The sequence below is a fragment of the Monomorium pharaonis genome, chromosome 8 (genome assembly GCF_013373865.1).
Source record: "Monomorium pharaonis isolate MP-MQ-018 chromosome 8, ASM1337386v2, whole genome shotgun sequence".
NCBI lineage: Eukaryota > Metazoa > Arthropoda > Insecta > Hymenoptera > Formicidae > Monomorium > Monomorium pharaonis.
In genome coordinates, this window is record NC_050474.1 from 8,551,126 (window position 1) to 8,578,993 (window position 27,868).

General features: G+C 39.2%; 1 protein-coding gene across 3 annotated transcripts; it reads left to right on the forward strand.

Annotated features, from left to right (window-relative positions):
- The first annotated feature begins 18,675 nt into the window (after positions 1-18,675).
- LOC105829820 (cytochrome P450 6A1) lies at positions 18,676-27,792 on the forward strand. Of its 3 annotated transcripts, none has more exons than XM_036291012.1 (7): positions 18,676-18,885; positions 23,828-24,069; positions 24,900-25,272; positions 25,492-26,017; positions 26,325-26,537; positions 26,702-26,953; positions 27,075-27,792. In XM_036291012.1, exons 3-7 carry the CDS (start codon positions 24,940-24,942, stop codon positions 27,245-27,247), a joined length of 1,497 nt encoding a protein of 498 aa, XP_036146905.1. In that variant the 5' UTR covers positions 18,676-18,885; positions 23,828-24,069; positions 24,900-24,939; the 3' UTR covers positions 27,248-27,792. The 3 variants fall into 3 exon arrangements, with proteins under 3 accessions (XP_036146905.1, XP_036146903.1, XP_036146904.1); XM_036291010.1 differs by having other exon boundaries at positions 18,677-18,885; positions 26,316-26,537; XM_036291011.1 differs by lacking the exon at positions 18,676-18,885 and adding an exon at positions 22,936-23,362 and having other exon boundaries at positions 26,316-26,537.
- Positions 27,793-27,868: the final 76 nt, after the last annotated feature.

Here is a 27,868-nt window from a genome sequence, read left to right on the forward strand (position 1 = left end):
AGACGCTCTCGAGCGAAACGATGCATCAAATCTAATCTCTGCCTCAATCTGAAAATGAAATCAGTCCTCTCTTCTTTCTTGGAAGAAGGAGGGTTGCCTCTAAGAAGATCTAGAGGCAAACGTAAATCTTGTTCCAAATACATTTCCGCAGGAGAAGCTCCAGTTGCTTCCTGCTTTGACGAACGAAAAGCCAAAAGATAAAGTGAAATCCAACGATCCCAATCCTTCTGGTTTTCAGAAATGAATTTCGCCAAATAATCAAGAATTGTGCGATGTTGACGCTCGACTTGTCCATCAGACTGTGGATGAAGAGGAGTCGTACGCGTCTTCTTCATTCCTAGAAGCAAAGACATCTCCTTGAAAAAACTACATTCAAAATTCCTTCCCTGATCCGTGTGAAGCTCCAAAGGAATTCCGTGTCGAGAAAATACTTGATCCACAAGTGATCTTGCAATGGTACTAGCTCTTTTATTCTTTAAGGGAATAGCTTCTGGCCATTTAGTAAAACAATCCACTACCACTAGGAGATACTTATTTCCTGAAGAAGAAACCGGCAGAGGACCCAGAATATCGACTTGTATCCTCTCGAAAGGTGCGCCCACATTGTAAATTTCCAAGGGAGACTTTCCCTTCCCAATGGGCCCTTTTCTAGCAACGCATACCTTACAAGAGGCACACCATCTCTCCACGTCCTTCTTGCTGGTAGCCCAATAAAAATGCTTTCGTATTTTCTGAAGGGTCTTATTGACACCGAAATGTCCCCCTGAAGGTGAATCATGGGCTTCTTCAAGAATTTCCTGAACTTTATGCCGTGGCACCACAATTTGAAAAATATCTCTCCGCAAGTTCGGGGAAATCCATTTCTTATGAAGAACTCCGTCAATCAAAAACAATGAATCCCAATAAGACCAATAAATCTTCAAGGAAGGTTCGCCTGAAGCAACTTCTTGCCAATTAGGGCGAGTCTCAGCCTCCTTAGCATGAATTATCATAGAAACAACAGAATCCTGAAGCTGCTCTGAACGCCATTCCTGAAGTTCCTTATTTGAAAAGATTAAACGTCCCAAAATCTCTTCCTTTGAAGATTCCTCATTTAATTCCACCTTTATGCAGTATCGACATAAAGTCTCCAAACATGGTCGTCTCAAGAGTCCATCGGCGTTTTTGTGCACCTTTCCGCTCCGATAAAAGATATCAAAATCGTACTGCTGAAGGCGTTCTACCCATCTTGCTAGCTGTCCTTCCAAATTCCGAAAGGACATCAGCCAACGAAGAGAAACATGGTCGGTCCTCACTAAAAACTTTCGTCCATAAAGATAGTGATGGAAAGACTTCACTGAATCCACGACAGCAAGAAGTTCACGACGGGTAACGCAATAATTCCGCTCTGTCTTACTGAAAATCCGACTGTAGTAAGCGATGACTTTTTCCTCTTCTCCCTGCAACTGAGAAAGAACAGCCCCGATGCCATGATTCGAGGCATCGGTATCTAAAATAAATTGTCCTTCCCCCGAAGGAAAAGACAAAACCGGAGGACATGTTAATACACGTTTTAAATTCTCAAAAGCCTGTTGGCATTCAGAGGACCAAAAGAACTTAACGTTTTCCTCTGTTAAATTATACAAAGGCTTTGCTAAAACAGCAAAATTTTTTACAAATTTTCTATAATACGAGCAAAATCCAAGAAAACTTCGTACCTGCTTCCGATTTTTCGGAAGAGGCCAATCTTTAACCGAAGAAATCTTTTCAGGGTCAGTTGCAACCCCCTCTGCTGAAATAACATGACCTAAATATTTAACTTCTCTTTTAAGGAAACTACATTTACTAGGATTAACTTTTAAATTAGCTCTTTTCAACTGAATAAAAACTTCTTTCAAATTGAGCATCATTTCTTTAAAATTTTTTCCGAAAACAATTACATCATCAAGATAAACAAAGCACTTTTTTGAAATTAATCCTTCCAATACTCTTTCCATCAAGCGTTCAAATGTAGCAGGGGCGTTACAAAGACCAAAAGGCATAACTGTGAATTGCCACAAACCATTTCCGATAGAAAAAGCAGTCTTTTCACGATCCTTAGGGTCTAGGCTTACCTGCCAATATCCACTTTTAAGATCCAATGTACAGAACCACGAATTCCCCGTTAAACAATCCAAAATGTTATCAATTCTTGGAAGCGGAAAAGAATCTTTTATGGTCACAGCATTTAATTTCCGGAAGTCGACACAAAACCTTATTGTACCGTCCTTCTTTTTGACCATAACTGCTGGAGAAACCCAAGGACTATTTGATTCCTCTATTACTTTATGGGCTTTCATATCTTCCAAAATTTTATTCACTTCCGCCTGTAAATGAAGGGGAATTCGTCGAGGTACCTGCTTAATAGGGCGAGAATCACATAATTTTATGTTATGCGACAAAACATTACAATTACCAGCAATAATCTTTTCAGAAAATACACAAGAAAATTCAGACAAGAAATTCGAAAACATTTGTTTTTGAGAAAATTCAAGTTCTTGAGAACTTTCTTCAAAAATCCGCAAAAGAGGATCGGAGAGCCGAGCAGGGCATTCCTCAATCCGAGAACAAATTTGCCCGCGCTTCTCCGCCTCGCTGCCCGTTAAACCGAGGGCGCTTTCAAACAGACCGTCAAGAATTCCCGCCTCAGAGAGAAAATCCACTCCGAGTATACATTCGTCGCTTATCTCCGCGACATAACACAATAAATTAACACAAAATTTACCTAAAGAAATTTCAACAGTAATACGAGAAATTACCGGAACTTTTTCTCCGGTAGGATATTTCAAATCACAAGAAATAATACGCTCCTGGTTAAAAGAAGCAGCCATCTTAGCACTCACGACCGATACATCCGAGCCCGTATCGATTTTAAAATTGCATACTCTCCCATTTAAATATCCGGTAAAATAACAACGGCCGCGCGCGGCCGCACTCACACCGTCAAGTCGCCGAACCAGAGCGGACCCGTCGCGCGCGGGAACAGGAGCCCGAACTCCGCCTGCCGAGCCGGCCCCAATAAACCCGACAGAACTTAGTTTCCCGATTTATTTGCCGGACACTCCGCACGAAAGTGCCCGGTAGCCCCACATTGCCAACATTCTTTCCCTTTTCGCTCTCCGTTTCCTTCCTTTCCTTTAAAATAATTCTTTTTTCCTTTGTCCTCCTCTTTCCGTTTTGAAACTCCCGACTGCTCCGATCGAGAATTTCCGTCTCCCTTTCGTTCCGAACGGAAATTATTATTCCATCTCCCCCCTTTTTCCGAAAAGCTATTTAAATTAAAAGACTTTAACATCTTCGCGCGCTCAACCGCTACTCGTAAAGACGTTACCCCTTCAACTTGAAGGGAGCGTTTGACAAACCCGTCCGACAGCGCAGCGATAAACTGCGAACAAGAAATTTTATCGCGCACTTCGTACGAGCACTCGGGATACGCTTTACGCGATAGGCGCTCCAAATCCGCGCCTAACGTCGCGAAATCTTCCCCCGCCCCTTGCTTCCGATTCGTGAACTGCATATAAAAATTTTGCGCAAGCTCACTTTCCCCGAATCGAAGTTCTAACTTTGACTTGAGCTCCGCAAACGAAATGGAGCCCTCGTCAGCCGGAAACGAGTCCAAAAGTGAACGCGCCCTCCCCCGCAGACAGGAAGCAAGAACTACCGCCTTCTCAGACTCGCTCCAATGATTCGCACTCGCGATAAGCGAAAATTGAGCGAGGAACTCGCGTAACGGAGCCGTCCCGTCGTAGGTATCGGGCTTTAATTTTAGACCGACGGACATTCGCGCTTCACTTCGCGCATCCTCCCGCCGCGCGTCCGCGTCCGCACCGAACGCGTCCTCTCGCCGCGCGCCCGCGCCCGCCCCGGACACACGCGACTCACTGCCCGCGTTTCCGTTTTGCGGAATATTATTCAAAAGACTCAGCTGTAAAAAACGCAGCTCCTCGTGCCGTCGCAGCGTCGCGGCTTGTTCCTCCTCCCTTTGAGTCAGGCTTTCGCGCAGCAACCGCATCTCCTCTAGGAGCGCCTTTACGATCCCCGGCGTCTCCTGCTCCGAGTTTCGAACATCCGTTCTGTCTCCCTCCGCAGCGGCAGAAGCGTGAGATCGGGTCATCACAGGAGAACGGTGGATTGACATCCTTCGAATTCTCCGCTCCTTCTCGTCTGTTCACTCCGCGCACTTATCACTAGATCCGCGCGCGTTCCTCAAGGTCCGACAAGCGGACGAGCCCCCAAAATGTAGCGTGCGCGCCGCGGAAATGAAAGACACTTTTTATAATGTAAAACCAAGCAGCTTTATTCACACGTCCGACAAGGCTCGAGACCGAGATTCAACTCGTTGTTTACACGCGTTGTCAAGCGCTCGTCAGCTGACAACGCTCGGTCCAGGAAATCAATAGTATTGATCCGTCTTCGAACAGCTGAGTCGCGGTCGCGGAGTATACCGGGCGACGCACGCAACAATATGTTGAATAAAGATTTTTTCTTCATGTATATAAAATTATTGTATATATACATATATATATATATATATATACATAATAATTATAAATATTTATTCTAAATATTGTGTGCTGTCTGGAAAATTATAAAAATAATTCAACTTCTATAAAAATATGATAAACATTTACCTGATGGATCACACGACATTTTCTCGGAAAAACTAAATGGAAAATGTTGGTACCAGCAAAATTCTCTAGGCAATACAATTTCAATTTTCGCAGATTAGTAACACTCCCACCAAACACCAAGTTACATGTAACATACCTGTTAGTTGTAATTTCCCACTCAACAATGTAATTGTAATATAACACGTGTGTTATATAGCAATTATATTATTGAGTGGGAAATTACAACTAACAAGCACGTTACATGTAACTTTGTGTTTGCTGGGACTGTCGAAGTAGTATTGCGAAGTCGTTTTGACATACGTGCGCGTATGTCAAATAATAAATAGTAAATAAATTATGACATTTATTTAAAATAAATGTTAAAATATTACACAATTAAAAATAAAATACATAAAGATGAACAACAAAATGTTTAATATATTTATATGTAAGAGAATAAATTATTATATAATATATTAATATATTAAACTATACTAAATTATATTTATATTATATTAAATTTATATTAAATTAATTTTACTAATAAAACATTTTCCATCTAGTTTTTCGGAAAAATGTCGTGTAACCACCTGATGTATGATCAGACTGAGTATGATCGTAACCTTTCAAAATATTTTCTTTATTTGCCATTACTTGCACAATTAACTTTACCTTTAAAAATGAAATAATAATATTTATTCAAGTTAACTTATAGATTTAAAGTGTTCTTGTTTTACAAATCAGCTTTTTTTGATATATAAAATGCAACATGCTGCATTCGACTTTTCACTTGGTTTGGTGCAATTTCTTGGCCAAATTCTCGACAAAAAAATTTGGTTCAAGTTTTATACGACAGTTCTTGCATCGTGGACACTATCATAATAGAACTGTGTTCAATTTATTGTTAGAAAAAAACTAGTGTACACGATACAATTTCTAGTTCCAAAAACTTGGTGCTATAACTTTGTTCAATTTCTTGCATCGTGTACACAGGGTGTTCAGAAGTTTACAGCTTCAGAAGTGGGATTGGACTCAGTTCAGTTCTGTTTAAGGCGAATTGATCGCGGATCGCGTTAGTAAAGTGATTAGAGTCTCGGCAGATTTACGCGGACTCGGACAATCTCAAAACGTGCTCGACCGGAAGTAACTTGCTCCGGAAAATGGACCGAACATGGCTCAAAGGGGCTTCAATCGAGCAAGTGCGGAACGAAGCAGAGCGCTTGTACTTGCCCGTCACGGAAGACAGACAAGGGATGATCGAGAGTATCCTGGATCATCTGGCGCGATTTGGACCGGCGGACCCGCTAGAGGAAACAAGAAATCCTCTCCCGAGGCTACAACCGGTGGTAGCACCAAGTCATGCAGAAAAACGCTCGGGAAGAGCGGCACCTCCGTCGACGGAAGCCCCGTTGACGGCGAGCGCCTTCCAACAAGGTTTGACCTTGCTCACGAATAGTTTGCTGCGGCAGCAGCAATTGATGATGCAACAAAAGCAGCAGATGCTGGCGGAGCTGCAAAGAATTCTCCTGCAAGGAGCGTTTGTCTCGGCAAACGTCGCACCGGCGGGACCAGAGGCGGCGAGAGATGATTCACCGCGGATGCTAGGAGGAACCGGAGTCTCGACGAACTCGTCGTAAATCGGAGGCGAAAGGGTGATAAGGACGAACGGCTTTTTTGGAGGTAATGCCATTCAAAGCTTGTCTTCACAAATCCCGGAATTCGGGGGCACGGAGCAGGAGAACGTGCTCACCTGGATTCAACGCGTGAAGAAAGTGGCCCAGGTTCACGGAGCGTTGGACGGGGTCACGCTACTGGCAGCCTCTTCACGTTTCACGAAATCTGCAAAGAAATACGATTACCAAACAGGAGCAAACGTAGAATCGTGGAAAAATCTACATCACAAATTACAGCAGATTTTTAAGAAAAAAGTTTCAGTGTCGGAAGTAATGCTCAAAATTCAGGCGTACAAATGGGGGTACCGAGCAATGAGTTATTTGACAATTATGCTATAGCAAAGATGCCGTTAATTAGTCAGCTAAACATACCGACGGGAGATGCAATCGATCTGTTGATCGGGGGCATTCAGCTGCCGTCGCTGAGAACCACGGCACAATCTCTGGTGACGGATGACGACTCCCTGGACAGCTTCCTGCGGAAGATAAGACGCCTCACCCCAGGAATTGCTGAAACGGAAAAGAAGTAGGGGGTGAACGCGGACAGAAATAAAAGAAGAGATAACGCATGCCGCAACTGCGGAAGAAAGGGGCACGGCCACAAAGAAGCCGATCTTACTTGCTTCTTTTGCAAAAGCAAGGGGCACAGGCAGTTCGAGTGTCCTAAGAAGAAGAAGGACAGGAAGGCGGCGGCGGTGGCAAGCGAGACGGAGGACAGCGCGGACTCGACAGTGATAGCAGCCGTCCTAGAGGAGCAAGAGAAATGGCTAGAGATTAGTGAGCCGGTCGTAGAGGTAACATGCATCGGGGATCAAGTGTAGGTGTTTGACGTTACTCGATACGGGAAGCCTGGTCTCGTTTGTGAATAGCAGATTTTTTGATAGACATTTATTAGAAAGTAAGGTAGAAGTAATTCCGACAAGCAAAAATATGCGCGGGCTTGGTGGCAAGAAACTTCAGGTTTCAAGATTAGCGAAAACCAAATTGAAAATAAAGCCGTTAGGAGATCTCGAGTGTTCAGCAAGTTTGTATATTTTGGAAACAGATTCTAGTCAAGTAGATCTTATACTCGGTCAGGAATTCGTGGAAGTAAATAAACTTACCCTTGTGTACAGAGGCTCGGAACAAAGGAAAGGTCGCGATGTCGTTGAACTGCTACACAACCTGCCTCTCAATGTGGTAGAGGACGAATGCGATGTACTGAAAAACAAAGTTGCTGAGACTGAGATTGATTTCTCTGGCGAAGAGAAAACTAAATTATGTAAAATTATTTTAGATATAAAGAATAGTAGCATACCGATAGAAAGAGACGTTCGGCTTAAGGACCCCTCAGTGTACGCGTACGCCCCGCGTAGATTCGCGCACGCGGAGCGCATGCAATTACGGGAGATCACCGACGATCTTTTTAAGCGCGGGATAATACGGCCCAGCGTTTCGCCGTATTGCGCACGAATCGTTCCTGTTAGGAAGAAAAATGGGAAATTAAGAATGTGCATTGATCTGAGACCATTAAACAGTCGTATAGAAAAACAAAAATACCCGTTTCCCGTGATCGAAGACTGCCTCTCGCGCTTCAGTGAAAGAACGGTGTTCTCGCTTCTGGATCTGAAAGACAGTTTTCATCAGATCAGAGTACATCCGGACTCGATGAAATACTTTGCATTCGCGACGCCCGATGGGCAATTCGAATATACATGCTTATCGTTTGGATACACTGATTCTCCCGCGGAGTTCCAGAAGCGCTTACTCCAGATTTTCGGCACTGGTGCACAAGGACAAGGTCATTGTCTACATGGACGATGTCCTTGTGGCAACGGTGCCTGAAAATTTAAATATTTTGAAGGAAGTATTGACGAAATTGAAACAATATAACTTCGAATTAAATTACACGAAATGTCAATTTCTGCGAAAACAAATAGAATTTCTTGGGTATGTGATATCAGATAAGGGTCTTCAGTTAGTAAAAGACACATTCAAGCGATACAAGGCTTTAAAGAGTCTAAAAATGTACATGAAGTACAGAGATTTCTCGGGCTAGTAAACTACTTTAGAAAGTTTATTAAAGACTTTGCGCGTAAAGCCACTCCATTACACATTTTGCTAAGAAAAGGGATCGAATTCAAATTCGAAAATAATCAGAAAAACGCGTTTAAATTACTCAAAGCGGAGCTTACGTCCGCGCCCGTTCTCGCTTTATATAACCCGACGGCGGAGACGGAAGTCCATACGGACGTGAGTCAGCAAGCAAGGACTTGGGGCAATACTAATGCAGCGAACAAAAAATATCTCGTGGCAGCCGGTTGCATATTTCTCGCAGGCAACTAACGGAGCGGAGAAAAACTATCACAGCTTTGAGCTGGAGATGCTCGCGATAGTTAGAACTATTGAACGATGGCACATTTACCTGTACGGAATAGAGTTCACAGTAATTACTGATTGCAACGCGCTTGTTTACGCGGTTAATAAAGCAAGCTTGAATCCGCGAATCGCACGGTGGATTCTTACCATTCAAAAATACCGCTTTCAAGTTCGACATCGTCCGGGTGGGAAGATACAGCACGTCGATGCGCTCAGTCGCAGCGTGGCATTCGTGAACGCGCTTCCCTTGGAAAGAGAGCTTGAATTCCGTCAGCTTAGTGATCTGCAAATCGCTGAAATTAATAGAAAACTCGAATTAGAAACAGATGATAAATTTGAATTAGTGGATGGATTGGTTTACCGCAAGGTCAATAACGAATTGAGATTTTTAGTACCTGATTCCATGGTGGTCAGTGTGCTTCGGGCTCACCACGATGAGATGGGCCATTGCGGTTTTGAAAAAACCGTGCAAGGTTTGCAAGAAAATTATTGGTTTACGTCAATGCGTAAGAAGGTGTATGCGTACATTGAAAATTGTCTTACTTGCGTGGCGAATAATGCACCTAATTGATTTGAAGGGGAAACAAGCGAGTTTCCGGCGGCAAAGTCCGTGATGGAGATCTTGTACGCGGATCATTTCGGGCCGCTTTCCGAATCTGTAGATAAATGTAAATATGTATTAGTTTTAGTTGAAGCGTATACTTGGTTCACGTGGTTATTTCATACAGCTAAGAGCATTGGAAGTATCGAGGTGATTCAAAGTCTAGATTTAGTTTTTAACACGTTTGGAAGGCCTAAAGAATTTGTGTCAGATAGAGGCACCGCGTTTTTTTCAAAAGACTTTAGTGAATATATGCAAAAATTGAATATTAAACATAGAATGGTGGTTGTAGCGGCCCCGTGGGCCAATGGCCTTGTAGAAAGGGTGAACAGATTTTTGAAAAGCACCTTAACCAAACTCCTCGATGCTCTCAGCGAATGGAAAAACCAATTAGATCACGTGCAATATATATTGAATAACACTTATCACTCTGTTGTTCGCTCTATGCCCTCGCAGCTTATGTTGGGCTACGCTTAGAGGAATCACGTCGACTATCCCTTCGCACAGTACACTAGGATCCTCGCGGGCGTCGACTTGGAAATAGAAAGAGAGAATAAGCGAACCGTAGCGGAAGAGGCGACTTTTTCTAACTGAAGCAGTTAGAAAAAATAATAAAGAATACCGTGATAAGCATCACAAGAAACCCTCAGTTTATAAGGAAGGACAGTACGTTATGATACGAGACTTACGGCAGAAGGTTGGTGAAAGTTCAAAATTGAAGGGAAAATACAAGGGCCCTTATATAGTGCATAAATGTTTGGGCCATAATAGATACGTCATAAAAGACATACCTGCTTTCAATCATACGCCGAAGCCTCTGGATACCATGTTGTCCTCAGATAAACTCAAGCCGTGAGTGCAGTTCGGTGTACCTGAAAAAGAATAATGTAATAAATAAAGAAATCACGTAATAATGTCGATTGACTCGATTTTAACCGATAGTGCGATAGTATTATATTAAGAACTCGAGCTATATTATATTCTGTCTTTGATAATCATGACTGTGATGATTACTTAGGAAAGACTGTATAATGATGTATTTACTCGATCTCTCTCTGCGTTGTTGTTACATTTATAAGCAATAATAATGTACGTTGCGCTAAACTGCATATCCAATGAGTCGATAACTTCGGGACGAAGTTAGCGCCAGAATGGCCGAGCTGTAAACTAGTTACCCTCGGAGCCAATAGATGGACTCACTAGGTCGCTCAGCGGAGCGTTGCGTGCACATCAAACTGTCACGCGCAGCTGCCAGCGGAAACGATGCGCCGTAGAACTTTCGGAGCACGCGCTCCGATCCGGGTGTCCGTGCAAGGGAAACCGGCGAACATTTTTGTCTCGGAACAGCTAGACGACAGACGACTAGCTGTGGGAATCACTCGGTTAGCTTAGTTAGAATTGAACAAAGAACACTACTACGCGGTCAGAGAGAGACCGCGTAGTAGTAGAATAAGATTTAATAAAATACCGTTCAAGTGTTCTGAAAAAATTGTTTACTTACGCACCTGCTTCCGTATCATAACTTCGTGGTCCCCTTCAGTCCCGAAGGACTCCCAAGTCCCCGTCTCGGTATTTGCCCAAAGTCTCACGGGAAAACCACGTCCAAAAACCGTGAGCGAGACGATCTTCTTAGAAGGAGTTCCCTCCTCAGAAGACTTAATTCCTTTTCTTTTTCTTCCGCCTCAGAGTACCTCCGACCCAAGCGTCTTCAAATTAAAAACTTTAATCTGAAACAAAAAAAAAAAAAAAAAAAACAACAACAGAACCAACCAGACAAAAATAATTCTTTCAAAAAAAAAAAAATCTTTATTATTTTTTTAACAATCTGACCCCGCTGAAACCAACTAAGCCGCGTTTCCCACATTTTCAGGACATTCAAATCTGAAATGCCCTACTTTTCCGCAAGACCAACATTCTTTAAAATTAAATTTCCCTTTTTCCCCATTACGATCATTTTCTTTTTCAACAAAATTTTTAGACGCGGCCTTCGACTTTTTCCCGCCATTTCCCTTTCCGTTATCGTTTTTTTCCCCGCATCTTTTTTTCCGAAATTCCCTCTGTTCACGAAATTACCCCCCTGAATTACTTTTACCGCTTTAGCCTTTTCAATCGCGATTTTCAAAGAAGTTATTCCTTCCAATTGGAGCGTTCTTTTTACGAAACCATCCGCGAGAGAGGACACAAATTGCGCGCAAGCGATCTTGTTCCAAACTAAAAAAGAGCACTCACGCTTGCCGCGCGAGCCTCTCAAGTTCCGCCCCGAAAGAAGCAAAATCCTCCCCAAACCTTTGTCTCCGATTTGTGAAAAGCGAATAAAAATTCTGGGAATTATGCCCTTTCCCAAAACGTAACTCTAATTTCGAGATCAGCTCAGAAAAATTTACGTTTTCAAAATCCGATACATTTTCTAAAATCGACCGCGCTTTTCTCCTTAGGCACGAAGTCAGGGCTACTGTTTTTGCGGAATCCCACCAAGAATTCACCGCGCTATTAAGTCAAATTGGGAAAGGAATTCTCGAAGAGAAACCGTCCCATCAAAAGTAAAAGGCTTTAACTTATATCCGAGCACCGTGCCCAACGAAATTTCATTCGAGAAAAAGTTATTAAAAGGACTTAGCTGTGATGAAGCTCCTCGCTGAAGTTGGAGCTGACGCAGCATTTCCTCCTGTTGCTCGCGTTCTCCGCGCACGCCCTAAAGCTGTTGCACGCTCTCCCGCAGGCGCTGTAGCTCCTCGTCCCGTCGCCGAAGCGTTTCAGCGAACTCCTGTTGCTGACGCGCCTGCTCCACGCGCAACAGACGGAGCTCCTCCAGCAGAGCTTGAAACTCCGGCGCAACCGCTTCGACACTTCCCGCAGAGGGCCCGGGAGTCTCAGGGCGTCTTCTCTTTGAAGGAACACGCCGTCCCCCGTCGGAAATCACGTCCGTGGCCATTGTCAAGGAACATCCTAGCTGAGCCCCCAAAAAGTGTTGCGTTTCCCGAAGCACTCACACTTCCACCAACACACTCTCTTCCGCTTGCGAGCGCGGTGGAATAAAAACACGCTTTTGGCAAACAAGAACCTTTATTAACAGCTGCGAACGCGTTTACAACTACTCCGAGCATGTCCGCACGAGTTGACGTCTCAGAAAGTTCCAAACAAAACCATTTGTTTATACATAACTAAGCAACGCCGGGGCCGTTAGACTCAGCTGACTGAGACAATCGATATATTGATTTTTCGCATTAAGCTTGCGCTCACAACGCGCGGAAAGCTCACGCTCGCGAAGCTCACGTTCGCAACACAATCTAATAAACCATAACTGATTTAATGAGCCATTTCACCTTAATTCGGCATGCCAGGCTTAATCTTTGAGACAAGCATATAACTACTGGCAGGATCAACCATGGAGCTATATACGTGCCTGCGCTGCGAGAGTGGCGAGGCACTAGCTTGTCGTCGTCGTCGTCTGACTTCGAGAACGCGCTCGGTGAACGCGCTCCGGAAGATCGAAACAAACGAACGAGCGAGCGAAAACTTCGCCGATGCTGCTCGGAGGTTTCGTTACTCCGCCGCCAGCATCTTGTGAGTCGGTCGGCGACGCTCTCTCCCTTTTTCTCCCTGTCATTACTTCTGTCAATTTCACTTAGAGGTTTCAAGTTTTCTCATTCTCCCATAGATGAACGGCGTGTTTAAAACGTTCAGCCCCGACTGTGCGCATCAGTCGTATCGGAATTTTGCGTCTGAATATAATTTCGCTACGGTGTATAAGTAAGCGGAAAGAGAGAGCGGCGCAAGACCGCTCATGTTCCGCCACTAGTCTCCGTGGAGTTGATGTTCGGTAAGCGCGATGATGCGTCCGGACACGTCTAAGAACGCGGGATGGTCGCGCGGCCAACATAAGAGCCATTCGATCTTGCAACATCGACTCGTGGCAATGCTGTGTTTAAAAATGTGTGTTGTGTACCTGAAAAAGAAACGGAAGCGAAAAAGTGGCAGCGCGCTCTATACTATATGGAAGGGCTCGAGCGTACGACCTAGTCGTCGTCGTTGTCGTCGTCGTCGCGGAGCCCCGCAAAGGCTTCGAGAGTATCGACGAAGCAATGCAAGGTCGCCCGCGATACAATCAAATCATGGTCTGTGTTTCACATTTAACGTTTCGAGCCTCGAGAGACTGGTACGGAACGCACGAGACGCGAAGGACGCGCTCGAACCATCGTCCCTGTCGCTCGCCTCGTCGAGCGCACTGCACTTCTTGTAATACCCAACCGGCCGGCCAGGCGGTCGATGACGCATGGTGAATAGCACGGCCGTATATGGGCGAGATTTCGACACCCGAGGGACTTAGCCGCTTGGGTGCGGCGAGCACCGTCGTTACCTTCGGCGGCGCTCGAAACGTCGTTAGTACCTCCTGCCTCGCTCGGGCGAAACTTCCGGCCGCGTTCGCGGTCGTTACCTACAACAGCGAAAAAATATATATACTCTGACGTTGCAGTTTCGCTGCGGCGTCGCAGCGTCCCTCCGCCGTCACAAGGCCCGAACTCGCGCTAGCGAGAACGGCCGGGAGGTGCAGGGAGCGTATCGCGATCCTCGGCGGGCCACATTAACAATATTATTTGCGAAAACTAATTCTGTTTTTTTTATATTTTGCGTATCGGGCCTTTCACTCGGCGAAAACAACAAGGAACACCACACAGGACAAGGAATTCGGCCTTCACGGAGCAGCGAAAAATAAAGGACAGGGTCGAGGCATAGGACGATTGCCGCGGGGGCATGGGACTCCCGGCGAGAGCGGCAAGGCAAGCGGCATGGCAGAAAATTAGACGAGGCGTCACATCGGAGAAGCCGATAAGGCCAGCAGCAGCGGGAGACCCTTCAGCTTTAACCAGCCTCCCGTATCGGCGGAGAGATAAAACTAACCGGAAGGCCGCCGGCAAAGGAGGAGAATCAAGGGCCCCGCGATCAAAGGACGCCTCGCGAAATTGGGTCGCGTACGTCATTGAGTGTGCGCTGTCGCGAGGCGCGGAACGCATACCCCTTATTGATTAGCGCCACGCGCAGCCTCGTAGCGTACCCCCTGCGAGGGGAATACATCGATTCGCGATTGAGCACCTTGCGTTATCGATCGCTCTTCCGCACCAGCTGTCCGTGATAGCGTATCGGCAGCCCGGCCGTCTTCGAGTTCCTGGCGTATCGAGAGAAGGACGAACGTCCCGAGGTGGAGCGAGGGCCTTGGAGAGGACTCGGAGGGACAAGCCGATGAGGTTGCCCGTGACGCGTAGATAACTGTGTAAAGCCACTCGAGTCGACAGATCGCGCTAGCGTTCTGGGATCGAGCTCTTTAGTGTTGTATAGTGCGCGAGGGCGTACTTCTTAGTGTTAGAACGAGCGATCGACTCCCGTGCGCAGCGAGCCGTCAAGGACTCGTGGCGGCTAAAAATTCGCGTATCGTGGAATTACGTTGGTGAAGCGCGCTCGCCGAGGATCGTGGCCCCGGGTCGTAGCGTAGAAGAGTAGTAGTTTGTGGGAGAAGGCCGGTAGCGCGACCGCCATGCCGTCACACGCGTGAAGTGCGTGTTACCCGGGTCGTATTGCGTGCGTCGAGAATTCGCGCCGCGAAATCCGCGATTTTGTGTGAGGCTCCGGCTCCTCCCGAGTTTCGTGTCAGTTTCATTTCCATCAATTTTGTTCGTGAATGTCGCGTCGTCGTCTGATTGTAATTTTGTTTGCATCGTGATCGCCGCCTTCGCCTTCTCGCGTAGCGTGTCGTCTCGCGGCTTGTCGTTGCCTTGAGGCTTCGTGTCTCTGTCTAACTGGTTGTGCCTTTCGCGCCTTTTCTTATTATAATTATTGCTATCGCGCTTTCTAACTAATTCGCTTAATTTCGCGTTTATTTTCTGTATTCAAGCCTTTCAATTATTCTCTCGCGAGTTCCGTCATTCGCGCGCTAAGCGAAACTTCTGCTGTAATTCTATATTTTTTTACTATTATTTCTCTTGTTAATTTCTTTCGTTGCAATAAACGCGCTGTTAAATGTTTACTCTGAATCTACGTTAACTCTTGTACCGTTTTGTGTCGTCCTAATTAACCGAACGTTCGCCTGTGGCCTACCGCCCCGCCCCTCTGTCGAAAGTGTAGCGGCCGGCTAAATACTCCGTGCAAGCGTGAAGCGGGATCTTGGTGTTACTTTCGCGTTCGGATTTGACACGACAAAGGTGCGTGTCTGACGCCTAACATTTGTGATAGGTCCCGCAGCTCGCTCAACGATAAATCAGGAGACATTCAAGGAAATGTCCATCCTCCTTCCCCTTTTCGTCTCGTTTTTTATCCGCGTCGCGATTTCGCCCGACGGAACGTAAGGAAAACGCGTGACAATACATAACATAAACATGATCAAAAAATTGGGATATTTCGTTAAATTCGTATTTCGTGTACTTTTTTTACCCCAGACGACGATCACGTTGTCGTTGTTGTCATCGCCATCACTTCCGATCTTGCTCCTTCTACGTTGATATCTCTGGGCCGGTATGCGGTTGTTACCTCCGGCCTGACGCAGACAGTACCTCCGACCAGAGACGCGGTCGATACCTCCGGTCGTGGTCGTTACCTCCAACGGTGAAGATTTACATATGCGTATATACATATTTACATATACAATATATGCATATACATACATATACATAGAATTGTGCTGTTAATATTGTTCAAGTTTTTACTTTGTTAATTTTTTACTTCGTCATTCCCCGGCAACGCTCTCGCCGTCGTCGTTATTTACGGTTATATCGCTCGAACGCCGTCGTAACTTTCGGTTTAAACGAGAGCGGTACCTCCAACCGGGGACGCGGTCGTTACCTCCGGCCGCGAAAATTTACATATACATATTTACGTATATACATATATATATATGTATATATGATATGTAATCAATTCATTTTTATATTATATATTATTATATCTTTATATTTATATTTATATTTATATTTATATTATATTATATTATATGATATTTATATTTATATTGTTGAGATTTAAACTATTAACCGCGATCTTTGAGAGCACAACATTGAGGTCAAAACATTCGTTTCCAATCGAACAACCGAAATACAATCGGTTCTTCGGCCCGAGTATTGGCATTATGTCGATGGAAGTGAAAATCCAGCAGATCTGATTTCAAGAAGTACTAACTTAACAACTTTGAGACAAAGTAAAATTTAGTAGGAAGGTCCGGATTGGCTGTCGCGTTTCGCGGATTGTGAACGGCGAAAATCACAATCGTCATGTCTTACCGAGGAAGACGAAAAACTTATCAAATCGGAGCAAAGGTCAATTAATCGAGCACAATCGGAGAAACTTTCGTCATCGATTCCTTGTTAAAAAATCACTCTTTATTGTCTAAAATCAAACGAATTGTAGCATGGATATTTAGGTTTAGACGCAACACACAATTGAATCATAATGAACGAAAATTTGGACATATTTCTATTGCCGAGATTCGTGACGCGCATCTGTTATTAATTATAGCTATACAAAAAACTCATTTCGCCGATGTGGCGTCGAAATTAGTAGCGAGAAAATCAATTTCAGTTAGTAGCAATTTACTACCGCTTAGTCCCTTTGCAGATGAAAAGGGTGTCTTAAGGGTGAGCGCCAGGATTCAAAATTTACAAGTACTATTTGAAACTGAACATCCAATTATTTTACCGTCGAATAAAAGATTCACGCAAATGTTATTTAAAAGAGAACACCAAAGATTGATGCATATAGATCCACAAGCATTATTATATTCGATTCGAGGGAAGTATTGGCCACTTAAAGAAAAAAACATTGCAAGGGGGATTGTACATAATTGCATAACTTGCTCTCGCAATAAACCAAAGCTGTTATCGCAAATTATAGGACAAATGCCCGCGGACCGAATAACACCAAAACGACCATTTTTTGTAATCGGAGTAGATTTTGCCGGGCCTATTATAACGCTAATCAATCGCGGCTGTGGAAGAAAAACTAACAAATCTTACATCTTATTATTTGTATGCTTTACAATCAAAGCAATGCATCTCGAGGCGGTTAGCGATCTCATTTCGGCGTCTTTATAGCCGCTTTGAAACGCTTCACCGGGCGTCGGGGTTATCTATTGTGATAACGCAACGAATTTCGTCAAGACAAAAAGCGAGCTTACCGAGATGTATCAATTAATTGAAAGGAAAAATCGAGAAATAATAGATGAATTTTGCATTTCGAACAATGTAGACTGGAATTTTATTTCTTCGTCATCCTCTCATATGGGAGGCCGGCGTGAAATCATGCAAATTTCACCTAAAGCGTGTTATCGGAGAAAGTCTGTTAACGTTCGAGGAATTAAGTACGGTACTGATACAGGTTGAGGCATGTTTAAATTCGCGTCCGATTTGTCAGATGCCATCAACAGCCTCAGATCTTCAACCTCTTACACCGGGACTTTTTTTAATAGATCCGTTTTTAATAGGTCCGTTGATTGCTCTTCCGGACATCGACGATGTGCCAATTAATCGACTCGATCGCTGGCAAGCGGCTCAGAGAATTGCGCAAGATTTTTGGAAACGGTGGGGCAGAGAGTATTTGACCTCTCTGCAAGGTAAAACTAAATGAACCAGCGAGTGAAATAATTTGTCAATTGACGATATTGTTATGATACAAGACAATAATGCGCCACCATTGAGGTGGAAATTAGGAAGGATCATCGAAACCCATAAGGGAACCAACAATAAAGTACGCGTCGTAACTCTCAAAACAGCGAATGGAACTTGTAAGCGATTCATCAACAAATTGTGCAAACTTTCAGTATCCGATGCATCCGTGCATCCATTATAAAATTGTAAGAATTAATTGTTATTAATGATGGGCGGGATGTTGAGATTTAAATTATTAACTGCGACCTTTGAGAGCACTATGTACGTACGATCAGCGCGCTATTTCCCAACAGGGTGAGAGAATTTTTGGACACAAGGAATTTACCAATCCTTGAATTCAGTATGTGTCGAACGTTTGAATAGACAAGTCTAATATATCAAAGCCGCTACCGAGCAATTGTATTATATATTATAAGTTATATATTGTAAGTGATATGTATTATAAGTTATGTATTAGTGATGTGACGCGAAGAAATCCTAAATTTGATAAGCATATTAACCATTGTATCACAAGAAAAATTTATGTAATTTGATTAGCCGTGGCTCGTGCGGCAGATCGCCATTCGCTGCGCTCTAAATAAATTTACATCTTTACAAACCAGCAAAATTATATGCGCGCAAAGAATTAACGTCTAACAATTATATTATACCTTTATATTATACCTGTTTGAAAAGCCCGCCTGCCCGCTCACTAGCGGACAAATTAAGTCACTAGTGAGTGCGAGTGGGGAGCAAGCGGGGCGCTAGTAGTCGTCGCCGTGCGTTGGTGATGGAGGTGGGGAGAGATAGGTGTGTGGCGTCGAAAAGAAAAGGAAGGAGACACGGCCCTTGGCGATAATAGTGCTAAAACGGGCATTGGGCCCATAAGGTTTTAAGGACAGCTGGAGGACGCAATCGCCACAGGAGCGGTAGTCATCGGTGATAGCTGGAGGACGCAATCGCCACAGGGGCGGTAGTCCTTGGTATATGGTCCGCAGGTAACCTTACTGTCTATCATTGACGATATCTCAAGTAGTCAATGGGACTTACGAGAGATTGAAAGTGGCGAGTGGTCAGAGGGACGTTGTGCCCAACTCTTTGTTTGGTCAGAGGGACCTTGTGCCTCCCCCCCCTTCGTTCCTCCCCTTATTCAGTTTCAAAACAATTTCATTAATTGCCTTAATAAAATGAGACTTAATTACAGTTCTTTTCTTTTATTTCTCTTTGTATGTAATCCCTTTGTCTGACCTGCTTGTTAATTTTGTAGGACAGTTAGGAGTGTTAACTCTGTGAGTACGGAACTCTAAATTTCCAAATACCTTTATTCACAATACCTTTATATTATACCTTTATATACCCTATTATACCTTTCTGTATAAGTTTTGTATTTTATAATTTTTTTTTCGTTTTGTCCCAAAAATTGACAATATTAACAATAAAACATTGATAATTCATTACATTAATTAACTATAAACTAGTTATCAATATTATAAAAATACGTTTTATACGCTTATATGTAAAAGTAGAATAAATTACAGAATGCTGTTAAATAATGTTAATGTATCTATTAATAAAAATTAGGATTTTGCGAGAGAGAGGTAGAGAGAAACAAAGTTTATTCTAAATATTCAAATTAGATAAGATCAATAAGTTTTATATAATGAATGTATATATATGTAAGTGTTAATTTCTAATATAATTTGTAAGATGCCTTTGTAATTACCATATTATTAGACTACTTTCAATAACATATCAATACAAATATAATATATTATATTATATAAATTATGCAAAAGAAGTGTTAATCAAGATAAATAAAATAAAAATATTGTGTAAATTATATAGTTTTATTTTGTACTTTTATATCATATCATAAAAATATCATATAATAATAAAAAAGTAGTAACATGTAATATAATATATTTATATAAAATTATAATAAATTAACATAATAAAATAAAATGTTAAACACATACATATGACTTATTGTTACGCTTTACACGTATATGTATATGATGTCGAACTTAAAAGAAGAATGTTGAAATATTTTTCATTTTCTGAGAAATAGTAAATGAATTAGTGTATTATATTTTTAATGGAATCATATTTATCCAAAAATTAAATAATATATATAAATAATATATATAAGTAAAACTCTTCATTAAAATAATTATATTTATAGTATATGCTAGAAAAAGAAAATTATTAGCAGTTATAATTATTGTGCATTATAAATTCTGTGCATTATAACTAACAATACTTAAAAATGTTCTTTTTTTATAATAACTTTAAAAAATTAATACTCTTGTTAATATAAATTAAATTTTGAATATCACAGTGCTGTATAGTAATAACACAAATATATAGTAGAGGCCCGATTATCTGAAAGATAAAACATTATTAAGTAAATGTATATACTCAGCTCGTCACTAATTTATTGTACTCTTTTAGCAAATTTATATACATATATGTCACATACACCGGCAGTATACTATTTGCTACAATCATTATCAATAATTATAACAAGGTAAAATAAAAGTTAAACAAAACCGTAAAAATAAAAAAGCAAAATCTGCGAATCTGAATCACTAATCGTCTGGATAATCGAAGTTCTACTTAAAATTTAGATTATTTTAAATATCGTATATAATGCGTAGCATTTCTTTTTTTTCTCTAGATTTTTTTTTGAGACATTGAAGACAACTTGCATAGGTAAAGTTTCAAGAATTACTGTTTCTTAAGTTGTATTTTTATTTTAACTTATTCTTTTGTACATGTATGCATCGAATTTTTTAATAAAATTATGTAAAATGCATGTTGTCATTATATTATCTGCATTTTCTGGTTTAGCCTGAATTCGTTTATTATATATTCTAAATTTTTGTGACAAAATACCGAATGTGTTTTCTACAATTCTTTTGGCACGACTTAATCGATAATTAAAAATGCGTTTAGGAATATCTAATTCTTGTCCCAAGTAAGGTCGCATTACATAAGTTTTTAAAGAAAATGCTTCGTCACCTATAATTACGTGTGGGATTAAAGTTTGTATGCTTGGCAATACAGCATCTCTTGGTACAGATAAATTGTTTTCTTGAAACGCTTTACCAAGATTAGATTTTGCAAAAATTCCACCATCGCTATTCTTGCCATATGCACCTACATCAATAACTATAAAGTTATAATGAGTGTCAACAAGCGCCATAAAACAATAGAGAACGTTTTCTTATAATTATAATATAGCGATCCACTATTTGGGGGAGCTTAAATGGTAATATGTTTACCATCTATAGCTCCTAAACAATAAAGAAAATTCCAAATTGTATAAAAATTATTAGCAATGCGTTTCCACATCTCTTCTGTAGGTTTTGGTAACATTTTATTTATGAGCTTTTCCGTCATTACTTTGCAAGTTTCTGTTACAATCTTGTACACTGTGCTGTCCCAAGCAATAGCTAAACTAAATTGTTTAAGAGAATTTCCCGTAGCTAGATATCTAAAAAAAAGAATTCTTAATCTTAAAAGGATGCTAAAGTGTCCATTAAACTTGATTGAGGTCGATAGAATCACGAATAATCCTTTAAGCCACAAATTATGCTTACAATTTCGATAAAACTCTATCTAAAGGTTTTTTGAGTGCTGATTGCGAATTTATTGTCAGATTTTCAAAATTCAAAATAGCGGATTCAATATGACGAAACTCTTAGATACTTTAAGTTCCACAAAAATACAAATACAAAAACATAAAAATACAAATACATTTACAAATACATTTTTATACAAATGGTCATATATATTTTTTAAACATACCTTAAGGTATCCCGAACTATCAAAAAGCAAAAAAACCGACTTTAAAAGATTAAAAAATCGTTAAAATAATTAAAAAAAACCTTGGGTGACGCGAAGGGTAATAGTAATTGCTTTCCATTTTTAATATTCTTTTCAGTATATAAAGCAGATGGAACAACATAAAAGATAATTATAGAAAATTTTTAAGAAAGGCAATAACTAAAAACGGACAAAGTCAATAAAAAAATCAAACTTTATAAATATTTGGAATAAGCTTTTTAAAAAAATATTTTGATGAAAAGGAAACAAAAGGGAACATTGAAAGCCAAGAAAAAGAACAAAGCCAAGAAAAAGAATGAAGCCAAAAAAATATGATGAACAAGAAGAAAACGAACATGAAAAAGAACAAGAAGAAGACGAAAATTAAAATTATGAAAACCATGTCCAAAATGATCCAAAGAAATCCAATGATATATTTGATGTTAATGCAGATGATTCACAAAGTCAAGCATCTATTATTACAAATTATGATACACTTTATATTTCTACAAAATCAAAAACACAAAAAGCAACAATAAAAAAAGCAGTACATAATACCTCAACAAACAGCTTCATCAAAATTAATGGATTATTTAATGGAGAAAAATCAAAATAACGCACTACAAGATCCCGCAGATACATTTTTAGCTGGTGTTGCATCAACTTTAAAAAATGTATCTTCGTATTATCTAAATTTAGCAAAATCTGAAATTTTTAACACAATGCAAAAATGTGAGATAAAAATGCTTGTGGAATAACGCGTTCATATCAAGAAAGATTTAACAGAATTATGATCATACCTTCAGCAACTCATTACAAATTTCTACTGCATTACCATCGCCATTACAAATTTCTACTCCACTACCATCGCTTAATGAAAAATTGTTACATCAGGACATAACAACAACAGCATTTAAACAACATCATATTTCATCTCTAGAGAAACTTTAAGCAATAGCTTACAGAATTGTGTTCAACATTTTAATAATAATTAAATAATTAAATATTATTTACTCTAAATACTAATTATTATTATTTATCTCAGACAAACTACTAATCGTTCTGTTAGAGTTATAGCCTTTCTCCAGTAAGTGTTTTGCTTTTTTAAATGTATTTCTATTTTACTTAATAACATATTAAAACAATTTTCAGACATTTTAAAATATTCATAAATTTTTTTTTTATCTTTAATTAATACGTTGTGTAAAGTAATAAATTCTCCTTCGATTTCTCTTTTTTTCCATGCTTCATGCACTCATTTCCTTTTTCTCGTCTTATTTTCTTCATTTTCGTCATCCAAACTTATAGCAATCATTATTAATTCGTCATCCGTAAAATGAGCCATCTTGAAAATCACTGACATCAAATTACACGGATGCGGTTATCCACTGACAAAAATGTCATTGACACGGTACTGATACGGCACTTGACACGGCACTGACACGTTACGGATATGTGTAAATTGACCTTTATCCACCTTTGGACGCGGTTAGAAATGGATCCTAATACTTTTCTGCTTGAAAAAAATATCAAAAAAAAAATTGCCAATTTTTCTGTACTGTCCACTTAAAATCCGACACACTAGTTTTCTGAATGCATAAAAATGCAATTTTGAACCCGGAAATCGGAAGAGCGCACTCAAAAATAGTAAGATACATAATTTTTATCAAAACATTTCCCATTTTTCCTATTCAATATGAAGCTCAAAAATAAACAAGAAATTGCATGTCTTCGGGCGTTAATGTGTTAAAGCGCCAATCTGAATATTCTTTATTGCTGTAAAATCGTAGTTGCTTTCTATTTTTCTTTTACTTTTTTGGCAAGGTTACCCTAAACATTTTTTTAGCATTATTATTTAATTACTAATTGCATCCAATTGTTCAGCTGAAAAAACACAATTAATTATTAATTAGTATAACAGCAATTATTTCAAAGTGCGTTTACATTTAATACATTTCTTTACAATTTATTTTTACAATTGGACAATTAAATTTGAACGATCAGGAACGACTATTTAGCGCCAAAATTTGCATAAACACGTGTCAATATATGTGAAGCGTAAATAAATTGTGTCTAATTAATTGAGGTTTTTTTGAGTATCATTACTTGCAGAATCATACACGGAGCGTATGTGATATCCGATAGAGGGAGATAAAGCTATTACTTTCACGATTCATCATGACTCATGTACGTAGCCGTACGTCGTCATAATGGAACGACCGCCTATTTTGCTAGACGATGACAGTTAGTGTTATCTCCAGTTACATTGTTGCGAGCATACAAATTTACTCAGGATCTGATGCGCAGCATCGCAGATGCAATTACATCGTTCCATTTTTTCCATTCCTAATCAGGTATGTCATGTCTATTGCTTGTACTAACGTCAAATCGACATTTAAAAAAAAAAGTTTAATTAATCTGTAACTTCATCCTCGCATATATATGTTAAGAGAAAACAAGTTGCTTTATTTTACACACACACACACACACACACACACACACACACACACACATGACGTCCAGTCATCGTGATTAGACAAAGTTAAATTGCCTATCAGAGACGTTTGACTGAAAAACAGAAAACAATCAATCTCGTGATTTTTAAAAAATGTGAAAGTTGTAACCAATAAAAAATAAATGTCATTTTTATAAGTACTACACATATCCTATTCACACCATATAAAAGCCATGGTGTAAGGGTATAAGGTGTAGCATTGCGCATAATGGCGAGCAAGTAGGGGAACAGCCAATCAATTTGTTGCCCCAAATGCAGCGTCGAACAGTGCAAAATTTGAATGTAATTGATCATGCTATTATTAAAAATGTGAATAAAAATTGTACAAAAATGTAAAATAAAAACAAAAAAATTAAGAATGTTATAAAGCAATAAAAAACCATAAAAAATACGTAATCATGGAAGTAGCCAGTCTGCTTTTCGCATTTGGGGCCACTCTCTGATTGGCCGAAAAGCAGATCTCATTTTTGGTCAATGCTCATTTTGGGAATGCTACACCTTATATCCTTACATCACGATAAAAGCTATTTCTCGATTATTTCAATATTAATTAAACTTTATAAAACAAGTTGTTAAATTTTATTAGAGATATATTTTTAAATTTTATCCAATTTTGTAATTTCTCAAGACAAAGATTTGTGTAACATTTTATTTTCTTCTTTTTTCCAGTAACAATTATTTGTAATAATTGATCAGCGATTACAGGACAATGGGACCCTTTGAAATTCTATGCGGCATTGCCGCCGCAATTTTTGCACTTTATTATTTCCTCACGTCAACTTATGATTTTTGGAAATTACGTGGCGTTCGTGGTCCACGACCGATACCGGGACTTGGTAATTTTAAAGACGTTATGTTTAATAACATATCAGCAGGCGATTATTTAGCAAAAATATATAATGAATATAAAGATGAACCATTGATTGGGATATTTGCGAGAAAAACACCTCTTCTTATTGTAAAAGACTTAGACCTTGTTAAGGATATTCTTATCAAAGATTTCGCCACATTTGCTGATAGAGGAATTCCCATTTTCGAGAAGGTGAAACTAGTTTATAATTACTATATAAGTATATCATATAAATAAATAAGCCAAGTATGGCTTATCATCTTTTCTAAAATAATTTATCTCTACTTTTATATATTTTAAATGATTTATTAAGAATCGTGAATTTTACTAAACTTTTAAATAAGAACGTTATTATTAACAGAATTTGATTTTTTTAAGTTGATTGTACTTTTTATATATTTTTTGTCGTAGACCGAACCGTTGTCGCAACATCTCTTATCTTTGGAACCAAAGAGATGGAGACCATTGAGAGTAAGGCTGTCGCCTGTTTTTACATCTGGTAAACTAAAGGAGATGTTCTCTTTAATATCAAAATGTGCCGACCATCTTGTCGAATACATGGAGAAAATAGCGAGCAAAGACGAACCCGTAGAATGCCGCGAGTTAACTGCTAAATATACGACCGATGTTATTGGTAATTGTGCCTTCGGCATCGACATGAATGCATTGTCGGATGAGGATAGTGAATTTCGCAAAATGGGAAGAAAAGTATTTACTCTGACCTGGACAGCTTTGTTACGAATAAGAATCAGACAAGTGTCTCCGCGACTTTATGGAATGCTCGGTTATGTCTTGCCTCAAACTGATGTTACAAAATTTTTCACGCGTGTTATCACGGAAAATATTAATTACAGAGAAACAAATAACATCATCAGAAATGATTTTATTGATATGTTGCGCGAATTGAAGAAACATCCAGATAAATTGGACGATATTGGTATGTATTAACATAAGCTTTCATTTTTTTTGTCATGAACAATTTTACATAAAAAAACTATACAAGTTTGCTTGTATCTAAAATAATTTTATAAATTATAATAAAAAAATAAAGTTAACTTTGATCTTTATTATAACAATTGTTTATTAGGCAACTATTTAACAATGGTTGTCAATTAAATATAATTATAATTTTATAAACATGTAACTTTAATAAACTTAACTGTACATTAAGTGATTGTTAAGTAATTAATTAATTTGTTAGAAAAATTTATAGTAAAGTAAAAATGTTATTTCAGATTTGACAGATACTTTAATAGCTTCTCAAGCATTTGTATTTTTTCTCGCTGGTTTTGAAACCTCGTCGACAACTATTAGTCATGCGCTTTATGAGTTAGCATTAAATCAAAAAATCCAAGACAATCTACGTGAAGAAATTAATGAAGTCTATGCAAAATATGGCGAAGACTTAACATACGATAATATCAAGGAAATGGACTATTTAAATAAAGTCTTCAAAGGTACGTTATTAAAAAAAAGTATACGTTGTTATCTTTTTCTTCAACGTTATTAAAATATAATTTTATTGCTGATGACTTGTTTTAATTTAACTACAATTTTCCAATTCACACATATACGTATTTCGATGAATTAACTTTCGATGAATTACTCTTTAAACATATAGAAACATTACGAAAATATCCGCCAGCGACATTTCTTATGAGACAGTCCATGTCGAGTTATGTTTTCGATGGTACCAAAATTAATATACCAAAAGACCAAAAAGTATGGATTCCCGTTTACGCGATTCATCGAGATCCGAGTATTTATCCTAAGCCAGATGTCTTCGATCCAGAAAGATTTAACGATGAAGCTGAGCGAAGCAGACACCCGATGTCTTTCCTACCTTTCGGCGATGGGCCAAGGAATTGTATTGGTAAAGTGAAATACATTTAATTATTTCCTTTAATTTTTTCACCCGAAAAAAAAACATTTTTAATCTGAATTTTTGGAAAATATTTTTACTCGAAAATTCTGATTTATATTTATATTTTCAGGATCTCGCTTCGCTATTTATCAGACTAAAGTTGGTCTTGTAAAAATACTACAAAATTACAAAATCGTAACTTGCGAGAAAACTCCAATACCTTACGTAAATAATCCTAAAGCATTTTTATTAGCACCAAAAGATGGACTTTACTTAAAAATAGTTAAAATTAATCAAACTTAATACATATATGTTTTTCTTAACTCTTTACAAAAAGGTGCGTTAAAAGGTGAAAGAAATTTGTTTATTATAATAATAGTAAAATTATGTAGATTATAATAATGATAAAACTATATTTTTGATTGTTATAATTATTATTAATGTTGCTTTAATGCCTTATATAAGTTAGTTAATAATTAGTTGAATTTTATAATTACACGATTATATGTACATATTTAACATATAAAGTCGTGTTCCAAAATTTACTTTTAGTACTGAAAATTAATTGTGTACGTAATGTGAACTAAATTTTTACTACCGCCAGTGAATTTTGGAACGTAGCCTTAACCATTCAGGATTATTTTATTTTTTTAGAGTTAAATTTTTTTATATTACATTAAGGTGTAAATATGAGAAGTATGGTAATTTTATTATTTCGACTGAACTATACATATCAATTGATATATTCCCAAATGTCATTGTTTTTTTTATCTGTTACAAAAAGAGATGTGTGGGGATATGTAAGTACGGTTTTTCCTAAATAAAGATGTTATTAAATAAAAACATAATGCAACGTGGATAATTTATCAGCTTTCTCGTGCTTTATGCACATAACAAATTCAAATGTTAATATTTAATTTGTGT